General features: G+C 37.6%; 1 protein-coding gene across 20 annotated transcripts in view; it reads right to left on the bottom strand.

Annotated features, from left to right (window-relative positions):
* Positions 1-22519, bottom strand: part of NFIB (nuclear factor I B) — a 517914-nt gene that overhangs the window by 104468 nt on the left and 390927 nt on the right. For all 20 annotated transcript variants that reach the window (XM_055578048.1, XM_055578043.1, XM_055578042.1 and 17 more), the window contains one exon: positions 1430-1498. In XM_055578048.1, coding sequence (XP_055434023.1) covers positions 1430-1498 — 69 coding nt within the window. The remainder of the gene's footprint in view (positions 1-1429; positions 1499-22519) is intronic.

The raw sequence follows: 22519 nt of genomic DNA, 5'->3' as shown, positions 1-22519 counted from the left end.
ACTCCCTTTCTTACACAATGCCATTAAGTGGTAGTAAGTCACTCAGGCACGTTCCTTTCCAAATTAAAAATAAACATAAAAAGTTCAAATATTGCAGTCTTAGCACAACATATATTGATTAGGAAAAACACAGACGTCTCATGGCCTTGGTCAATGAAGTAGACCACCAAAATCCTCTTGCCTAGCAAACATGAATCCAATAGATACAGGGATACAGGATATGAAGTTTTGGTCACTTATACTACTCCTTAGTCAATAGATGAAGGCAGAAGTATTGGGGGCATAATATTTATCCACTGCAGAATTATGTCAGAAAGGATGCTACTAAAGTCTTAAATGTTTATTTACAGAACTCTCTGAAACACAGGCTAGGTGCACAAGTCACTTCAGAAATCTGTATTTGAGAAACTACAGTTCCAAAGACAAAGTCACCTATGGCATTGGAGACTACTTCACTGAATGCCATGCTAAAGTACTACCTACACTTAGCCTCAGTAACTCATTTGGTTTTAATTCTTTTTGGATCATCATAATTCTTGTTCATGACCTCTGAATTTGACCCAAGTGAAAAACACAGCTTAAACAGGGACCCAAGTGGCCCTACATCATCTGAATAAACCATTTCAAACTGTGACACTCCCTATCAAAATGTCAGGTGAAAATACAGCCATCAAAGGTACATAAATAAGCTAAATCAAAGAAGAGAGCAAGTAGAAATGAGTCACTCCCTTCAGCATAATCAATGAGATAAGAACAGCCTCTTACATATATCTGCATACACCATAATAACAACTAAAAGAGGTGATCAAGAAAACTTCCTCCTTGCTTAGTTAGCTGACCAGGTAAACTTACTTGAGAAAATTCTCCTCCAGGCTGCCAAGAATGGTGTCTCAGGTGAGGTGGCCAGTGAAAACAATTTGACATTGTTTTGGATAACAATGCTTTCTATCTATATCCAACTACAATCTGCAAAGTTAATTTCTGCATCCCTCTACACTCTGCCTGTTAGCGTGTATATCCTGTACATCTCCAAGCCCCCACCAAAATGTTAGCAAAATGAAAAAGCACTTATCTACAGGAAACTTATGTGGGTTATCATAACAACACTGAGTACATTTAATTAATCACACTTCCTTTGATATAAATGACCATCTATGGTCACAGAGTGAAGAGTGAATTAAATGAATACCAACAACACAGCAAGCAGAACAAACCCTAAATTATTTTTGTACTACAAAAAGTACTGATTTAAATGCAAATATTTCAGAAAGCCAGACAAATTAAATTCATTTGTGAAATCAAAAGTTAAAGATTTTAAAGCTCAAATTCTCCTAATACACAGTTCTCTTCATACTGTATTTCACTTTCAAAATACAAAACATTTTAAGTCATACTGTATAATTAAATAATAAGGAAAGAATATACTTACTTCTAGATACCCTCACAAGTTCTGATACATTGAAGACTCCAGATTTTACAAAACTATCCTCAAGGTATCCTGAAAATAAACATCAAGAGGAAAGAGATCAACATAAGCAGGAAACAAATAAATGATTTAACACTAGAATTCACTCAAGTGTTTCAAACCAAAGGTTAGACTAAAAACCAAGTATGCTTACAACAAAGACATGTAAAAACAAAATGCTTGTGAAATGCAAACTGGGTCTTTTAAAACAAAAGTTTACACTTTAGAAGCTAAATAATCTCTCAGAAAAAAATTTTAACTTTTCAAGTATACAAGGCAATTGGTATGGGTTTATTGCCATGGCTCATGCATAGGGAATGAAGGTTTAGGGGCCCTCGGCCAGTAGCACCTGGTAGACTAAAGTCCAATCATTTAAAAAAAAAAAGAAGAAAGAAAGAAAAAGGAAAACCACAACCACAATTAGCACCTTGTTGGAATTACTTCAAAGATCTCTGGAAACCACTGTTCTTTAACAAATCCTTCCCTGAGTAAAGAAAAGTGAGTTGCTGTTACCAGCCCTCCCACCTTTGTTCCCGTCCTGAATCACACAAAAGCAGAACCAGTACACAGAGCAAATACTTCACACGGACCCATTTCCGTGCACCTTTAATATACCTCACACAATTTCACTGCTTTCTCACCCTGCTGCCACTCCCTGGTACTCCATTTCAAAAACAGGATCCTTTTTTCTGGCAAACAGTGGTGAGGCCAGACTCCAGGAATGCCTCCTGACCCTTCAGGGACCTCCACCGGTCAGGAGCCAGAGTAAGTCAAACAGGCTTTCTGGCTGGCCTAGCTCTGCCCTGGCCTGGAGATGGGACTCTCACCGACTGTCCTGTCTCCAGGTTCTAGCTAATGAGAAGTTTAATGGTGGTGAGGAGGGGAAGAACACCTCAGGTAGATGGAATATGGCTACTCATTCCATCTACCTGCTGCCCCAGGGAGAGAATAAGTGTGAAAATCCTTGGTATTTAAATGCTTCCAGGAAAAAACTCTAAATTCCAAGAAATGGCAATTTGATCCAATGCTGCAGAACACTCTGGGGCTGACTCAGAGGTTGATTTAGTGTAGGAACGACAGGCACGAGTGGTTTAGCAACATGGTCCACTCACGTCGAAGAGCTGGGCTTTGACTCTTAACTACACTTTGCCACCATGGCATCCTGGAATAATTAATCATGGTAATAATGAACTTACAGAAATTTATAATAATAATTGTCCTGGAACATTAGACTCTTTGTGCCTCAGAGTTTCCATTCATATATTAAAGATAATATCAATAAAATTAGCTACCTTACAGAGTTATGCATAAGTGAGATAAAACTATAAAATGCAGAGTAGGCACAGATTAAACATCACCAATAAATTAGGACTGGCTCATGGAGGCAACAATCATGCACACACTGAAATATGCACACTGAATTCCAGTCTCAAGATAACTATAAATAATCATTTAGAAACTTTACCAGAATGAGAGTCACCACCCTACTTTTTAACCATACATAGCATGAAAAGACAGAAAATCATTTACTTAGTACATATACGTCACTGTTGGGAATAAACAGAGGAGCTGTGTATGTCTGAAGGCTGTCTGAACACTGTTTTATATCCATCCATTCACCTTCTTTAGAAAAAGAATAAAAGAATGAGAAGAAATTATGAGATCTCAGCTGGTGATAAAACTCAGGTCTCATATTAAATCATTACTTTAAAAAAGATATACGTTTTTAAGAGGATAAGAACTAAATGTCCCCACTTAATGCAGCTCTATTTTAAGAAACGCCTACTTCTTGAGCAATTAATTTTCTGTCAGGGTGAATTCATTTCAGTGATTATTGAGAAACTTTCAAATAGATACCATTGTACAAAGTGCTAAAAGCCATTGAGACAAAAAAGGACATCAACTCCCGCTCTGTAGTTGGAGACAAAGACAGTTTTAATTTCTGACAGGTTATCATTATTGTTTTTGTTGCTCTAAAGTATAATAGCTTACACTGTACTTTATGTAAACATTTTACATATGACGAGTACATTAAATATAGAGACTTTACTTATCATGATGACAGCCTGTGTGCTTAACCAATCAGACAAGGTTATTCGCTCTGTAAAGGCCCACCCTCATGTCATTCTCACATAGCTGCCTCTGACCAGAAGGCCCTCTATCCACACTCAACTCTCAGCCTTCCGTGTCCAGCTCAGCCACCGTCCGCCCCATAAACTGCTTCTCCACCGTCCTCTCCCAACCCCTATGCCAGCTACAATTGATCTTTTTCTATATTCACAGAGCACCTGGTTTGTACTTACTCTACATCACTTTGTACATTCGAGTTTTCCAAGATAACTGTTTTCAAGTCTTGTGTTTTTTCTTATTTGGGGGAGTGACTGGGTTTTGTCCATCTGTTTCTCCCCTAACAACTAAGTCAGAGCCCACATATACACTAACCAGTAAACGCTTGCAGAAAAAAACTGTAAAATTCAACTTTTTGAAACACGGTCACAAATGCATACCTTAATAATTTTATAACAATGAAGATAAAGATAGCTTAAGACTGAAGGATAATTTTACTGATTCTTGTTATTCCCTGGAATTTGTTTGCCTAGGAGTTTATTTAAGTTATTGGGCAGGATGGGAAAGTGTAATGATTACAGGCAGATTATATCTCTAACTTTGTTGTGTAACTAATGTACAACTTTAGGCATTTAGTATAAAATAACTACCAAGGCACTAGGAGTGTCCAAACAGCTCACAGATATTTGTAAATTGACGAATGAGTGAATAAATGGTAAATATTTCAATTTATTTATATAAATTATTCCATGTGTACCTGAATGCTGGGAAAGATTGAGGGCAGGAGAAGAACAGAGTGACAGATTACGAGATGGTTGGATGGCATCACTGACTCAAGGGACATGAATCTAAGCAAACTCTGGGAGATAGTGAAGGACAGGGAAGCCCGGGGTGCTGCAATCTATGGGGTCACAAAGAGGCAGATACGACTTAGTGACTGAACAATACAGGCTAACATTTCAATATATAGATATTATCTGAAGTTCATTTCCTTATTACTCCAGAGTAGTCAGGACTCTATTTGCTTCTTAGTTATGCTCTGCTGCTGCTGCTAAGTCGCTTCAGTCGTGTCCGACTCTGTGCGACCCCAAAGACGGCAGCCCACCAGGCTCCGCCATCCCTGGGATTCTCCAGGCAAGAACACTGGAGTGGGTTGCCATTTCCTTCTCCAATGCATGAAAGTGAAAAGTGAGAGTGAAGCCGCTGTACTCATATTCATTAAGATGGAGTGATGTGTGGTCCATTAGGAACCAAATCCTAAGGCAGCAAATAGCCACGTCAAGGTAATCCTACCAGGAGGAAGACAGTAAGACAGTCACACACAGACAGACATGATGACTATCCCATGGAAAAGGGAAGACAATTCAGAATGTTGCAGGATGCTTCTCCACTCCCTACCCCCAATTCCCCGAGTTCCAAGGAATTTGGATCTACAAGGAAAACTGAAAGAGCTGTTTTACTAAAACGGTGAAAGGCATTAGAAGTATGTCCAAACTGCTTTGGCACCCACAAGCAAAAATGTAACATCATAGGTCCCACTGGGCTCCACTCCTACATGGGGCATAGCAAGATAACAATGACCTTATGTGGGGCAGGGAGGGGGGTTGGTGGGAATCAGCCAACTGGAAGCCTAGGAGAGACACCTGAAGCAGACAGCTGCCCCCTTCATGCATCTCTGCATGCAGCACAGCCTTGACAGTAAATAGGCATTACCCAAGATGAGGCAGCCTAAAGAAAATAAACAGTGGATGATATGGTACTTGGACAGCTAATTGTGCTTGCTCATAAGCATACAAGAGATAGTACTTAAGGGCTCTGGCAAAATAACTGGAGAGGATCACGCAGCGGGTCATGAGCCCTGCTATACAGTATAGAAGGTAAGACTCAGCAAAACGCAGGTTCTTGCTGTTAACACAACCCCATCTGTAACCTCCAGGCTGTCGGGGCCTTCTAAAAACATGGCTTGCATGTGTTACATAGACCACTGTGAATCTAGAATAGCTGCCAGAAAGGCCAAAGATCTTAAAGCAATTTGGAGACATTCATTTAGCAAACTCCCTTTATCTACCAAAAGAAATATGAGCATCTCTGAGACAGAGCAGCTGCTTAATGGTTACAGAGCAATATTACACAACAGCTTATGCCAGGAAGCAAAGAACAACTTAGCATTTATGTGATGCTGTATTTACACTACATGTATGCTTTTTAAAAAATAAAATTGAGTAGGAAATAAAGACCTTTGCAAACTGAAAATTCTCAAAGGCAATATCAAATTATATTATTTTACACTTTTTATTTTTCTCTAACAAAAGCAACAATAAATCACTACTCAGAAGTTAATATAGTGTTTAACCTCCTTTACAAACAATAACAGAGTGACACAATGGCATATCTAACTGCTAATATCTCAAATTATAATCAGCACCATTTAAATGTTAAACAACATTCACACAGAAAATCCAAAGGAAGACTGATAATGGCTCATTTTTATGGTCTACTGTGTTCTATTCTTGAAATTAAAAAAAAAAAAAACAACACAGAAAGCAGTTATTAAATTCATGAAAGCTGTCTTAGAGTATTTGAAGGACTGTTAATGTAGATGGTGGATTAGACTTATTCTGCATAGTCCAGGAACTGTTTTTTTGGCTCAGTAAACAGATTTGTCACCCAATAAGAAAAGTCCTAGAAAGGAATGTGAAACCTTGCAAAGGTAATAATAACCAAGACACGCCAAGCTACAAAAATCTTAGAAAGCGTGAGTCCATGCCAAGTTCACAGTTATCCTCAAGTTGTTACCATTTTACAGATGAGGAAAGTAGTATCTAAACATAGGGGGTTTCCCAGTGGCTATCAAGACCCCTCCCCCGCTATTGCATTTAAGAATTCTCATTATGAATAGGAAATTGGATAGGAGTGTCTCAAAAGCCACTGAAACGCTTAGATTCCACTTTTTCTTATACATGGCTGTTATCCTGTTAGTTTCCTCGCGCTGTTAATTTGCAAAAAGAAGAGGACACTGGATATCTCACAGGCATGCTCCAGCTGTGGGATTCCAATTGTTCACTTCCTTCAACCGAGTGTAAAGATGCCTAAATCCTTTTGCTAATGGATGCAAAGGGCAAGAACACTAGATTATTTCTTACTAACTCTTTGCTGATCTTCCTAAAACTTCAGCTACGAAACCTAACAGACTGGTGATTTTCTAAGACAGGGCTCTCTTCAGTTTCCTAACTGGTCTGAACCGTCCATGGTTAAGGATGGAAACTATGATTATAAAATAGATACACTAATTATTGCAAAGACAATAATTCTCTGCACAGAGACTGAACCTCAGCCTACAGCTAAGGATAACATTTTAGTACTAATTTAGAATGAAGTTTGTGCTTCGATATGAAATGTAAATCCCTGATGGTTATTTACATGATCTGGCAGAGAGCTTTACTGACTTTAACACACTCTGATAGTACTACATTACTATATTTTTTTATGTTTGTTTAGTTTTTCCTTCCAGTCCATTAAAATTTTCCCTCATATATAATACATAAACATGTATATTTATAAAATTGATATCAAATTTAAATAAATGCATATTCTGACTTTTTCTAATTAATATTGTATCTTTTCCTTTAGATTAAATAGCATGATTTCAATGCCTGTATCCTATTATACTGCATGGCTGTATCATACTTTATTTGACCACTCTCCCAATGTTTGGCATTTTAGGTTATTTCCCATTTAAAAAAATATTATAAACAGCACTGCCATTAACATCCTTGTACACAAATCTTTGTCAGCAATTCTTGTGATTTTCTTAGGCTGGAGTTCCCAGAAGTGGAATTACTGGGTCAAAGGACATAAACTCTTTTAAAGCTCTTGGTAAAAACTGTCAAGCTACTTTCCATAAAGGTTTTTGCCAATTTATATTCCCTCGGGCAGATCATGAGTGTTTCATGTCACCTCCCTGTTGCCAGAATTACATATTAGTCATACTAATGGGATTTGTTTTTAATTGTGGATAGTTGATAGAGAAATTAATCTATAAATTTCATTAATGCTATAATTTTCACTAATTATAATACGGTAGGATTTTTTCAGAGACATACTCATTATTTCTTTGAAGAGAACATTCAAATACATGTAAATAATAAGAGTGCTACCAGGAATATTTACTCATAATATTAACAAGAATACTTTTAGAGTTTCACAGTTAATAATAATTTGGCTATTCATTGATGATTGATTCCTTTCTCAGCATCTGACATATTCACTTATTTCTAATTTTCTCAGAGTTTTTTAAAGTTTTCTGATCAGAATAGTTATTATTATTAAATGCCTTTTTGGTCTTGTAGAGATTATCCTTTTTATCCCTTACAGCATTTCTTGTTGTTACATATTATTGAATTCTTATATTATCTTTGTTGGTTCATGGTACATACCTCTTTTAATTTACTGTTGAACTGGTTTATTGACAGTTTCTTCCAAATTCCCTATATGTAGGTGGGATACTTCTGTGGGAATTTTTGTATTTTATTTTCTAAGCTTTTATATCAGGGTTATATGTGTGCTTCATAAAACGGATTGGATGAGTCACTATCATTTATGAAAATAAAATACAAAAAGTTGAAAGTCTAGAAAATCTCACTGGTAAAAAATCATCTTCCCAGAATCTGTTTCAGCGAAGATTCTTAGACAACTATTAGTCTTTCAAGAAATTTATTCCTATTGTCTGGCCTTGAAACAGTATTATTACAAATTATTAAAGAAAATCAATTTTTGCAGGTTTTTAAATTTCTTAGCACATATACTTTATGATTAACCAAGTGGACTATGTTTATTTTTACTGTATTGACATTATAGTAAAATAAATATTACATATTGTTATAATATACTATAATTAATATAATTATATTAAATTACATTAAACTATACTAATGAATTAACTCTTTCACTTACTATGTAAACTTAAGGAAAGCTAAGCAATTGTTCTATGCCCCCTGTTTCTCTTCTTTAAAATACAGATGATAATCATAGTACCACTACATAAGTCAATATGTATTATTTTAAGTCAGGCTGTATTATTATTTTCAAATAATAACAAAAGAGGTATTTAATTCTAAGAGTAGGGAAAAGGAAGGTAGAATTGTACAGTGAGGAAACAAAATGTAATAGGAGCCAATCAAGACAGCCAAAATTAGGATATAAGATGTAAAAATAAATGATTAGTATAAAGTAAAATAGGAAGAATAAAATCAGGTATATCAATCATTACAACAAGATTGAACTGAATTATCCAACAGAGAGCATTAGATTAACTAAAGCAAACAAAATCTAGCTATTTTTAAGGAACATACTTAAAATGAGAATAAGAACAAAACGTTGAAAATAAAATAGTAGGCAGAGAATTTCAGCAAATTAAAAAAAAATCAGTGTCAATTAACAATGGTTAAGATGCAATTTAACATGAATTACAATAAACAGGATAAATAACATTATTAATGAAGTACATAATTAATGAAGAAGATAAATCACATATCTCACATTCACCAAAAATATTCTGGAAAATGAATAAAATGAAAGCCAATAAAATACAAGAAACTTGATAAAAATATAGTGAGAATTCAGAATACATCTGTCTTAGATGTGAACATGACTGTTAGATAAAGACTCACTTTCTATCATTCAAATACAGCTTATACTTTTTTGGTATATCCACAGACATATTATAAAAATTGATCATGTTCTTTACCAAAAAGAAAATGTTAACAAATTCTTAAAAGCAGAGAATTTTTTCTGGCCATCAGGCCATTATGTCTCATCTTTAGCAAATAAAACTAAAGCGAAAAAAAAAAGTGACCATATCTTCTAACCACATGAAAATTATGAAAATAAGTAATGAATCAAATTATTCACCATAGAAAAACAACAGAACAATCCAAGAAAAATTAAAAAGGGAATTAAAGACAAAAGCTGAAATTAATAATATGGAAAAAAGAGGAATATTTAAAGCAAAAAAGGAAATAAGATTCTCTAAAAAGTTAAAAAAAATTAAAAATTTAAAAAAAAAAGTCAAGCAAAACAAAAAAATTATTTACAAGCTTCAAGTACAAGAATAGAAGGGAAACATAACCATAGAAACCAAATTCATTAAAAGAATTATGAGAGATTAAAACATGTAACTTATTGACTTTGAAACTTAATTGGGCAATTATTTATGAAACTAGAAGTAACCAAAATTCAGCAAAGTGGAACCTGAACAAAACAATTTGTACAGTGGTTCCCAAAATTCGCTGATCATTTGAAGCCCATAGGGTTCTTGAAAAACAATTTATGCTGGTTTCCACTCCCAGCTATTCTGATTTAATTGGTATGGATGTGTCCCAGACATGCAGATGTTCTAAAAGTTCCCCAGGTGATATCAATGTGCAACAAAATTTGGGGACCACCATGCTAGTCTCTTGTTATTCAAAATGTGATTCCAGAACCAAATGCATTGGCATAACCTGAGAGCTTATTAGAAATGCAGAAGCTCAGGTTCCACTGAGATGCTTAGAATCTTAATGAGCTCACGTGCACTCTAAAATGTGAAGATCCTAGGACAACTTAAATAAGTATTTTAAAAACCACCTTTAAAAATGGCATCAGGTACAGATGGGTGCACAGCTAGATTTGAGCTATCCTTTACCTTGCCTTCAAATCTCAATGCTATTTACACTCTCCCAGGCTGTAGAGACTGAGAAGGCAATGGCACCCCACTCCCGTACTCTTGCCTGGAAAATCCCATGGACAGGGGAACCTGGTGGGCTGCAGTCCATAGGGTTGCTAAGAGTCGGACACGACTGAGCGACTTCACTTTCACTTTTCACTTTCGTGCATTGGAGAAGGAAATGGCAACCCACTCCAGTGTTCTTGCCTGGAGAATCCCAGGGACAGGGGAGCCTGGTGGGCTGCCATCTATGGGGTCGCACAGAGTCGGACACGACTGAAGCAACTTAGCAGCAGCAGGCTGTAGAGAATGATGACAAGCTACCTTACGAAGAAGGCTCTCTCATAACCCTTCATTAGGACAGCAAAGTTTAAATAACTAAACTTGCAATGTCCCTTATCAAAACAAAGCAAGCAAACAACCAACCAAAAATCATGCAAACATAAATGCCTGTTATGCATTTATGCAAACATAAGTTGCAGCTAAATGCAACTTTGAGAATCCTAGATAAAACTGAATGCATTCAATTCATATATTTAAATTGAATATAATACTGTTATCAAAAGAATGATATGCTATATTATCATTAGCGTTTATTTCAGAAATGAGGGTAGTTCACTGTCAGGAAATATATCCATATAATAGAGAAAAAAATTAAAAAACAAGCAAATGACAACAAAGAACAACACATGATTATGTCAATTGAGGCTGAGAATGTATTTGACTCCACAAAGAGAAGAAGGCTTCCCTGATAACAAATCTAAGAGATAAAAGCAAACAATAGAGACTCTTCAGCAAAAGCCAAAATAAATTATCCTGAAAGGACAAAATCAGTCTGCCATTCTTAGTTATCCAACCTCTTCAAATTTCTTCCTCTTTTCAGTCCTTAAAAATGTAGTCTGTAATAAACCAGTAACAAAAAGGCAAATATTGTATGATTTCACTTAGGTGAGGTGTCTAGAGCAGAAAAACTCCTAGAAACAAAGAAGAATGGGGGAAGAGAGAAGAGAGAGTTGTTATTTAATGGGTACAGAGCTTCAGTTTTGCAAGATGAAGAAGTTCTAGGGACTGGCTGTCCAACAAAATGAATAAACTTTACACTACTGAACTTTACCTTTAAAATGGTAATTTTTATGTTGTATGTATTTTACAATTAAAAAATAAACATGATCTGCAATTTGAGACCCAGATAATTGTTATTGTTATTGATATTGATATTCAAGAACTGCATTTTACATAGGAAATTATGTCTATAATCTTATTTACAATACTTGGCTTGCATGCTAAGTTGCTTCAGTTGTGTCCAACTCTTTACAACCCTATAGACTGTAGCCTGCCAGGCTCCTCTGTCCATTACTTAGACATAAATTTCTATTTATTATTTTCATTATTAGTCTATTGGGCTTCCCTGGTGGCTCAGATGGTAAAGAATCCACCTGCAATTCTTTAGTTACAGGAGTTACAGGATATTTATAACTATCAGTATATATCTATGGATTTTCTCTTACTAATTTTTTTTTCTTTTTTGGTGCATCACTTTGTCAACTGCAACAAGTTTTCAAGCAAAATTTTTACAAAGAAAATGAGGGACTATTTTTTGAGACAACAAATAATAAAGACTATATTTATATCACCTTTGACTAGAAATAAAACTCCTCAAACATTAAAAGAAATTCAGGTAACTGTTTTTCTCCAATCTCTACAAGATTCTCCTTTCCACTTATGAAATACAAAAGCTGCAACAGCATAATATTTAGATATTATTACTATTGGCTGGGAATATCAGCCTCCTTAATTGGCATATTTAGATCATTTTTAGCTCATAAAAGTTTTCTTCATTTGTCCTTGATTCTATTTATTTCCTAAAATTTCTGATTTCTTAACAAGAAAGCCTCAATTAATGTTTGATTTTCTATTCTTCCATTATAAACCTTTTTCCCAATTTTAACCTCTCTGCTCTTTTCCTGTGCTTTTGGAACAAATATCTCAAGTTTGTCCTCTGTATCAGTGATTATTTACACAATATCAGCTACCTTTTTTATTTTTCCAATCCAGATTTTAACTGTATGAAACCAGTTTTAGTTTTCCTGCTAAGTTTTCTTAACTCACATGATGTTCTGTTCATTGAAGCTCTTCTTTCATCTGTTTTTCTTTCCTCTTACATTTTATGTAAGCCCCTTTTCTAAGAAAATAAGATGTTTCTCTGAAATTTTCTTCTAGTTCTTCATTTTTAAAGATATGTTCTTCTGGATCTTAATGATAGACCCTTTCCCTCGTTATTCAGTATTTTCTCCAAGGACATGGTTGTTTACTTTTTACTTACAGGGTACTCAAATTTAGGGTTGTGCTTCAAAAAAAGCATTCAGTTTTTAGATTGAGATGGAGGGCTGTAGCATTAACATAACTGGATGTGGATTCTTTTGTTATCATTTATTAGCTGGATAAATTTGATTAACTTACTTAATATAAATAAGGAATAATGATGATGATAATACAACAGTGGCTACCATTTATTGTTATTTGCCAGGCCCTGGCACTTTAAACTCTATTTCAGTTCAATTTTCAGGCTTTTTTTTTTTTTTTTTTTATTAATGACTCTGAATAAATACTTAAATTCTCTACTCCCCACCCCCTCACATCCAGTTCTCATTTGTGAAATGGGAATAATGATAGTAATGCTGAACTCAGAGATTTGAAGTGACTATTAAATAAGAAAGTATATATGAAGTGTTTAGGGTTTATACCGGAGAAGGCAATGGCAACCCACTCCCGTACTCTTGCCTGGAAAATCCCATGGATGGAGGGGCCTGGTAGGCTGCAGTCCATGGGGTCGCTAGGAGTCGGACACGACACGACTGAGCGACTTCACTTTCACTTTTCACTTTCATGCATTGGAGGAGGAAATGGCAACCCACTCCAGTATTCTTGCCTGGAGAATCCCAGGGACGGGGAGCCTGGTGGGCTGCCATCTATGGGGTCGCACAGAGTCGGATACGACTGAAGCGACTTAGCAGCAGCAGCAGCAGGGTTTAATACACGATTATTTGTAATGGCAGTAGTAGTATGAGAAACCGTAGAATTTCTAAATCTAATCAATTTCTAGTGACTGCTGGTCCTTCATCTAATGAACCTTTACTATAAAGCAGAGGGCCATTCTCACCCCACTCTAGATATGGAAGATCCTACCCAGTAGTACATGAAAACCCTCATTTTCTGTAATGCATGGTTCTGGAAGGACAGATGGGAACAAGTTTACAAAGGGCCTTCTCTGTTGTATTAAGGAGTTAGACTCTAGCACAGAGTGGATAATTTTTGAAGGATTCCTGTTAGGAAAAGTAATCAGACTGCGAGATGCTTTCCTATACTCTTCACTCCCTTTCTATACCTCATTTCTTAACCCTGTTGTTCTCTGGGTTTAAGTCTTTTAAGTTGATATAGAAAAAATGCTCTGAACCTAGGGGATGGTAATGCAATAGAATCAAACTTAAATGTCTGCAATTTCTCAAGGAATCAAACTTCTATCTTTCATGAATTAAAAGATATGAAAAACTTCACTTTTTAGGTTCACTCAAACTATGCTAGTCATAGTTTGAGGATAAGCCTCTAACATTCTGTCCTTCAGCCTCAGTTTTTGTGTGCTTAGAAAAAACTGTTCAAGGCTTTATATATCCTCATGGAAGTTTTAGTGAATTGTGGGATAATCTGAATGAGAAATTAAGCCAGAAAGGTAGACTTTATGTTAGATAGCTAATGATCATTATTTTGCTATATGCCTATAAAGACCTAGCATGAAGTCTCACTGCTGCTGCTGCTAAGTCACTTCAGTCGTGTCCGACTCTGTGCGACCCCATAGACGGCAGCCCACCAGGCTCCCCCGTCCCCAGCATTCTCCAGGCAAGAATACTGGAGTGGGTTGCCATTTCCTTCTCCAATGCATGAAAGTGAAAAGTGAGAGTGAAGTCGCTCAGTCGTGTCCGACCCTTACGACCCCATGGACTGCAGCCCACCACTACTCTCAGTCAAAATTCTAGCAGGCTTTTTTTGTTGTTGTTCGAATTTGATAAGTTGATTCTGTTTACATGAAAATATGGAGGCTGCTGCTGCTAAGTCGCTTCAGTCGTGTCCAACTCTGTGCAACCCCATAGGCAGAGGCCCACCAGGCTTCCCCGTCCCTGGGATTCTCCAGGCAAGAACACTGGAGTGGGTTGCCATTCCCTTCTCCAATGCATGAAAGTAAAAAGTGAAAGGGAAATCACTCAGTCGTGTCTGACTCTTAGCGACCCCATGGACTGCAGCCTACCAGGCTCCTCCATCCATGGGGTTTTCCAGGAAAGAGTACTGGAGTGGGGGGTGCCATTGCCTTCTCCGGAGGACATAAAGATAATTTAAAAATCTTATTATAAATTTACAGAAATCAATAAAACATTTGGTATTGGCAAAAGATAGACAAATCAATGAGATAGAGCAGAAACACACACATAAATACATGGCTTTGTATATTTGATAAGTATTTATTCTCTTCATTTTTATATACATAGATATATATTTATATAATAGGTAGATATGCAATTTATTATATGTCAATTATACCTTAATAAAACATAAATAAATTACCTCTTTAATCTACAAACAATGGGGTTAAAATTTTTAGAAAGTAATATTTCCAAAAGAATCACAAATGAATAAGGAATAGTCAATGCAGTCAGGAAAATTTTTGAAGATAATGACTCCCATTAGTCCTGCAATTTTCACAACTTCTAGAAAGCTACCTTACCTGCTTACGCATTCATGATCATATAAACTCTAGGAACATTTTGATATTTATACCAAACAAAAGCATGAAATAGCAAATAGACCTTCTCTACAGTTCATCAGTTTGGGAGAAGAGAAAAACTGGATCCATCTGAGACTGGTATCCTGAATCAGTAATGATATTAGAGCACTACAATGCTCTGTCTGATACATCCCTACGAAATTTACCACCAGACATGCTACACAAGTTAGGAGTTCAGGACGTCTGTCAGTCAGTCAGTCATGTCTAGCACGTAGCTTACCTCCAGGGCAGAAGAAGCTCACCATGACTGTCTCTATGAAACACTCTGCTTTTCCTGACTTAGGTCAGATTCTGGGGAATGTAACCTCAAGAACAGGTTAAAATGTATTTAACCTATTGTTGGCCTAAGCCTCTATTGCATGAATCTTGAACGCTGCTGAACACTGTCTCTGGCCAGGCGCTGCCTTAGATACTGGGTTGACAAATACAAATACAGTCTTCACTTGAAGGTGTTCAGAATCTACTAAGTGCAAAAGACGAGTACACTGTGATGACGGTGTCATTATTGTAAACTGTACTAAAGAGAGTGTCTGGAGAAGTTTCACTGGTGAAGCACCAAGGGAGTACAGGCAGAAAAACACCACAAAGACAAAGGAGAGGCACATGGTGAATGCAAAGACTGGGTGCAAGGTCAACGTGGGCAATGGAAGGGCGAGCAGAGGACGCACCATTATGGGCTGCATTCGATGCCGTGGAAAGATTAGGTTTAGCCTGGAGTGGGAACCTTTAAGACAGACAGGGGAGGAGAAGGGAATAATCAGATGCTCACATTCTACAGAACACCAGGGCTCATTACAGAATGTATCACAGGAACTAAGACCCAAGGCAAAAATACAGTTACAGAGATTAGGAAAATTATTTTAAAAATCTAGGTGCTCTAGTTAAAAGAACAGAGTGTCAATATTTTCTAAAATAACACATGAAGATTCAGAACTTACAAAAATATTTTGCCTTCCTCATCTGTTATAAGAGTAACCTCATCAATGATCTTTCCTTGTCTCTCTGCTTCTCTTTCTACATGCTCTCTCAAAATTTCATGGATAGTCCACTGTTCACCAGTCAACACTAGGTAAAGCAATGGGTTATTTCCAGATGTCGACTAGGGACATATTAAATATAAAATAGCAGAATGCTATATGCTAATATGTCAGCAAATTTGGAAAACTCAGCAGTGGCCACAGGACTGGTAAAGGTCAATCCTCATCTCAATTTCCAAGAAGGGCAATACTAAAGAATGTTCAAACCACCAGACAACTGCACTCATCTCCCATGCTGGTAAGGTTATGCTCAAAATCCTGCATGCTAGGCTTCAGCATTACATGAACTGAGAACTTACAGATGTCCAAGCTGGGTTTAGAAAAGGCAGAAGAACCAGAGATCAAATTACCAACATTTGCTGGATCACAGAGAAAGCAAGGGAATTCCAGAAAAACATCTACCGTTGTTTCACTGACTATGCTAAAGCCTTTGACTATGCGGATCATAACAAACTGTGGAAAATTCTTAAAGAGATGGAAATACCAGGCCATCTTACCTGTTTCCTACGAAACTTGTATGCAGGTCAAGAAGCAACAGTTAGAAGTTTGTATGGAACAATTGACTGCTTCAGGATTGAGAAAGGAGCATGACAAGGCTGTTTATCATCACCCTGTTTATTTAACTTCCATGCAGAGTATATCATGAGAATTGCTGGGCTGGATGAATTACAAGCTGAAATCAAGATTGCCAGGAGAAATAGCAACAACCTCAGATATACAAATGATACTGCTCTAATGGCAGAAAGCAAAGAGGAATTAAAGAACCTCTCGATGAGGGTGAAGGAGGGGAGTGAAAAAGTCGGCTCAAAACTCAATATTAAAAAAACTAACATCATGGCACCTGGCCCATCACTTCATGGCAAATAGAAGGGGAAATGGTGGAAGCAGTGACAGATTTCCTCTTCTTGGGCTCTAAACTCACTGTGGATGGTGTCTGCAGCCATGAAACCAGAAGACGTTGGCAGGAAAGCTATGACAAACTTAGATAGTGTGTTTAAAAAAAACAAAGACATCACTTTGCTGACAAAGGTCCGTATAGTCAAGCCTATGATCTTTTTAGTATTCACATACAGTTGTGAGAGCTGGATCATAAAGAAGGCAGAGCGCCGAAGAATTGATGCTTTCGAACTATGGTGCTGGAGAAAACTCTTGAGGGTTCCTTTGACAGCAAGGAAATCAAACAAGTCAATCTTAAGGGAAATCAACCCTGAATACTCATTGGAAGGACTGATGCAGAAGCTGAAGCTCCAATACTTTGGTCACCTGATGCAAACAACTGACTTATTGGAAAAGACCCTGATGCTGGAAGAGATTGAAGGCTGAAGGAAAAGACAGTAACAGAGGATGAGATGATTCAATGGCATCACTGATGCAATGGACATGAACTTGGGCAAACTCCAGGAGACGGTGAGGGACAGGGAAGCCTAGCATGCTGCAGTCCTTGGGGTCGTAAAAAGCTGGACACAACTTGGAGAGTGACCAATAACGAGCAGAATACTTTATTATGTTCTAATAAAAAGGATCATTTATTCCTTGCTTATTTATTTATAAAACATTGTTCAGTTTGAAAGAATTCAATTCAGAAAATGACTGAAATCCAAAACACTAAACTTTGAAACTAAAAATCTGCTATACCTAAAACAGTGCCACAAAATAAACAATGGAGCCAGTACATCATGTCACTCATCACTGGCACGTGCCCGTGACCTCTGTACCTCACCAGAGTAAGGGCTCTACTGAGACAGAATGAAGCTCAGAGAAATGCATATCTCATACCATTTGCCATGTGACTTCCTTGTGCCAGACTTCCCTGGGGCCTCTCTTCCTGGATTTCCTGAGATCCCTAACCCCCAGATTACAACACACCCCTCTACCCAAGTCTCTATCATAGCTTTGAGTTCCAGACCTTTTTCTCCTAATGGCTCATAAATACTTAAAAAAGACATAAAAATTGCAGCTTTACTGAGATATGATTCACATACCATTTTAAAGTATACAATTTAGTAGTTTGCAGTATATTCAGAGTATATCTATCTAATTCCAAGTCATTTTCATCACCTTAAAAGGAAACACGATACCCATTATCAGTTATGTGCCCATTTCCCTCAATACCTCTAAACCCCTGCCTTTATGGATTTGTCTATTCCAGACAGGTCATATCTGTGGAACCTATGATGTATATATTTTAAAATATATATCATATCATTGCTTATTTCATGTCATTAACAAGTGTATGTGATGATTTTAATGATGATACGATCAAATTTGAAAGTCAAGTAGTTTTTCTGTGTTCTTCCTCCTGAATGCATTGGGGACATGCATGTGCTCAGGTAAGGAGTAGGGGTGAGGAAGGGCTGTATCTATTAGAATCAAGAGTTGGAAATATCTCAGTGCAAACAGGAATGTGTCCCTAATTCTACATAAAAGGAAATGAAAGAGTGCAAGGTCCCTGAAGACCAGCACACAAGCCAAAAGACCCCAAAAGATTAATAACAGCTTTGAAAAACAAAACCTAATTTTTTTGTTAAATTTGTCAACCACTAATGATATTATGTATTGGGTTGACCAAAAAGTTTGCTCAAGTTTTTCTGTGACACTGTATGGAAAAGCCTGAATGAATTTTTTGGACAACCCAATAAAAGCCAATAAGAGTCAAATTACCACACAAAAGTATTTGCTTAAGTTACTTGATACCTTGATACTTTTTGATAGTCACAGAAAAAGGAATGAGGTTTTAGTTGATTTGCCTAATAACTTGAAAACACATTCTTCAATCTTATGAGGTAGAAACATTAAAATCTAGGGGGGTGACTATGTGTATATACATACATATACACGTATATACATATATACCTATACACATATACACTCACACACACTTAGTATTTTATTCTGCTTGCAATATACAGAACTGATCCCTTTTCCAAGCACCATGCTCTCATATGCAAGTTGGGGTCCCCTGGGTGCCTTTGTATAAGACGATCCATGCAGTGAGCTTAGCTTCTGCAGAGTTCAGTGATTTTAAGTAGCCTGGAGCAAGTCCACTCTCTCTGTGACACTGAACAATTTCAACTTTCCAGCTGTGAGGAGGAAAATGCTTTGCATTATTAAATTGTAGCCATATGCTGTAAAAGCCGACCTTGTAAATACGGAGAGGGAAAAGAATTTAAATTGAGAGGAAACTTCAGATGCAGGCAGTCACTGTATAATAAACGGAACCTGAGATACCTGAGTGAAAGGTCCATAGCCAAACTGCTAGGGGCAGAAGGCTGAGCCACAACCTAGCCGAGGTGAGTCATGAGGGAGACCGCTTTTCACACAGGGACTCTAGCCCTGCCTGTGGGGAACCTAGACACTGGGCAAAGAAAGTGAAGCGTGCTTTCCAAAATTTGACAAACTGCAACTTATATAGGTGCAAGGCCTCTTCAAAGTTTTCTGGAAACAGATGCAGTATAAAGTAAGTAAGTGCATGCACGCAAGCTAAGTCACTTTAGTCGTGCCCAACTCTTTGCAACCCTATCGACCATAGCCCACCAGGCTCCTCTGTCCATGGGATTCTCCAGGCAAGAATTCTGCAGTGGGTTGCCATGTCCTCCTCCACCAGATCTTCCCAACCCAGGAACTGAACCTGCATCTCTTATGGTCTCCTGCACTGGCAGCCAGGTTCTTTACCATGAATGCCACCCAGGAAGTACATAAATTAAGTGCCTACATCAATATATTTTCACTTGGACTCTATGTTACCTTATGATGATATTGTTTCATATACCACAAGGTCATTCTATGCAATTATAACGTGAGGAGCTGGGAAAAAACAAAAGCTTGAATAATTAACCATAGCCCAAGAACTAGTGCTTTCTGTCACAGTTTTGTGAAAGGAAAGTAGTTTTTAGGTTTAAATCACAGTTGTGACTGTGTACCAAGTGGGTCTCCGACCCATACAAACAAAGGTAAAGCACATGAACTTCAAAAGAGGGAAGGGAAAACACAACGGAGGCGCTGAGGTCCAGCCGCTGTACTACCCTGGCAGTGAAGCCTTCTCCTTCACCAATGCTCTGATCCCACACCTCAGAAACTCAGCTGATATCTCTCCCCAAGCTCATCACTGAGGCACGGCTTACTCGAGAGTCCCCCCCATCATTTCCTTACCACCTGCCCACTGCCCTTTGGCGTGGCAGCTACAGCTGTTGAAACTGCCACCAGGGACTCAAGTGTGCTTCTCTCTGTGAATGCCAGGGGACCCAGACTGTCCTGCCAAGTCATCTCAATACAAAGATTTTTCCTTTCTTTCTCTTCATGGCATACTCACCAATACTTAGACGAAGGCCAAACTGTTCTCATCATTCACAAAGCAATGTACCACAATAAACTGTATTATCCATCAGGGGTAAGGAAAGAGAGGCAAGGACAAAGGTGCCAATAATGCAGTGGAATTACTACTGATTTAAGCTCTTGACCCATGAAAAAAATGAGTTAATTTAATTTGCCAATAACTAATTGGGACCTTGGGCAAATCACTTAACCTCTCCACACTGTTTTCACACATAAAGAATTGGACTAGCCATGGATAAGCACCAACAACCTGTTTTTTGGAGTCATGTTTCCAAGCATGTGTTAAACAAATAAATATACTGAATTACAGTACTAAATCACTCATTTTAAAATGTTAGCAGTTTCAGGGGGGTATAAACAAATTTAGATAAAACATAAAGCAACAATCATAATACAGGTAGGGCAGCCCCACTCTGCCTGGGACAATCCAAGAAGACATATGGAATGGTGCGGACAAAAAGGATGAACAAGAATTCCTAGGGTGGATATGGCAGTCCTGGAAGAGAAAGGGCAAACCACGTGGATGAAAGGGAAAGGAAAGGAATCTGATATACTTGCATTTACAGCATTTAAAGTCATGACCTGGAATATGAGTATATAAGGAGCAAATGGATACAGAGAGGATGAGAAAGGATCCTGAGAGAGAACTTAGGGATGAGTCCAGCCAAGGGTGTCTGTGGAGATTCCAGTGGCTCTTGCGGAGATAAAATCTAGCAGAAAAGAAAAGGAATTGAACTTTGGAGCTGTTACCCAGGGGACACAGGGTCCAAAAAGTCCAAAATGTGCAACAAGAAGTTGGGCACTTAAAACATTAGGAGAGAGACCTGTTCCAAAGGCATGTATCTAAGAATAATGAAAGGTGAAGGAACTTAAAAGTCACAGGGGGGATTGAAAACAGAGAACTAAAGACAGAAATCTGTTAATCAGTAACTAAAAGAAAACATTATGGTTCCTGGATTACCAGGAAAAGGCCCTGTTTTCAAGAGCACAGGCAACAAAAGCAAAAATAAACAAACGAGACTGTATCAAACTAAAAGACTTTGCGCAGCAAAGGAAACAATAGCGAAAAGGCAGCCTACAGAGTGAGAGAAAACAATTATAAACCATAGCTCCGACAAAGGGTTAATCTCCAAAATATATAAGGAACTCCTACAGTATAATAGCAAAACAAAACAAAGACTAGGGCTTCCCTGATGGCTCAGACAGTAAAGAATCTGTCTGCAATGAAGGAGACCTGGGCTCAATCCCTGGGTAGGGAAGATCTCCAGAAGGGAATGGCTATGAACTCCAGTATTCTTAACTGAGGAATCCCATCAACAGGTATGGCAGGTATAGTCCACAGGGTCGCAAAAATGTCAGACACAACTGAGCAACTAACTCATACACAGCATAATAGCAAAACAAACAAAAAAGACAACTAATAACCTGATTTAAAATGGGCTAGGGACAACCCAGAGGGATGGAATGGGGAGGGAGGAGGGAGGAGGGTTCAGGATGGGGAACACATGTATACCTGTGGCGGATTCATTTTGATATTTGGCAAAACTAATACAGTTATGTAAAGTTTAAAAATAAAATAAAATTAAATAAATTTTAAAAAAAATAAAAAAAAAATAAAATGGGCTAAGGACTCGAATAGCCTTTTATTCAAAGAAGATATACAAATGCCCAACAGGCATACGAAAAAAGGCTCAATACCATTAACTGTTGTGAATTCCAAATCCAAATCAAAATAAGATCTCACTTCACATTCATCAGGATGGTGGCTCAGATGGTAAAGAATCTGTCTGCAGTGCAGGAGATCTGGGTTCAATCCCTGGGTTGGGAAGATCCCCTAGAGGAAGGCATGACAACCCACTCCAGTATTCTTGCCTGGAGAATCCCATGGACAGAGGAGCCTGGTGGGCTACAATTCCATGGGGTTGCAAAGAGTGGGACATGACTGAGCAACTAACCACGCACATTGTCAAAAAATAAAAAAATAAAATGATGATAAGTGCAGTGGAGAATGTGGAGAAACTGGAATCCTTGCACACTGGTGAATGCGAGTGTGAATGCAAAACGGTACAGCCATTATGAAA

This window comes from Bubalus kerabau, chromosome 4 (genome assembly GCF_029407905.1).
Source record: "Bubalus kerabau isolate K-KA32 ecotype Philippines breed swamp buffalo chromosome 4, PCC_UOA_SB_1v2, whole genome shotgun sequence".
Classification (NCBI taxonomy): Eukaryota; Metazoa; Chordata; class Mammalia; order Artiodactyla; family Bovidae; genus Bubalus; species Bubalus kerabau.
This window is presented reverse-complemented; position numbering and strand designations above follow the sequence as displayed.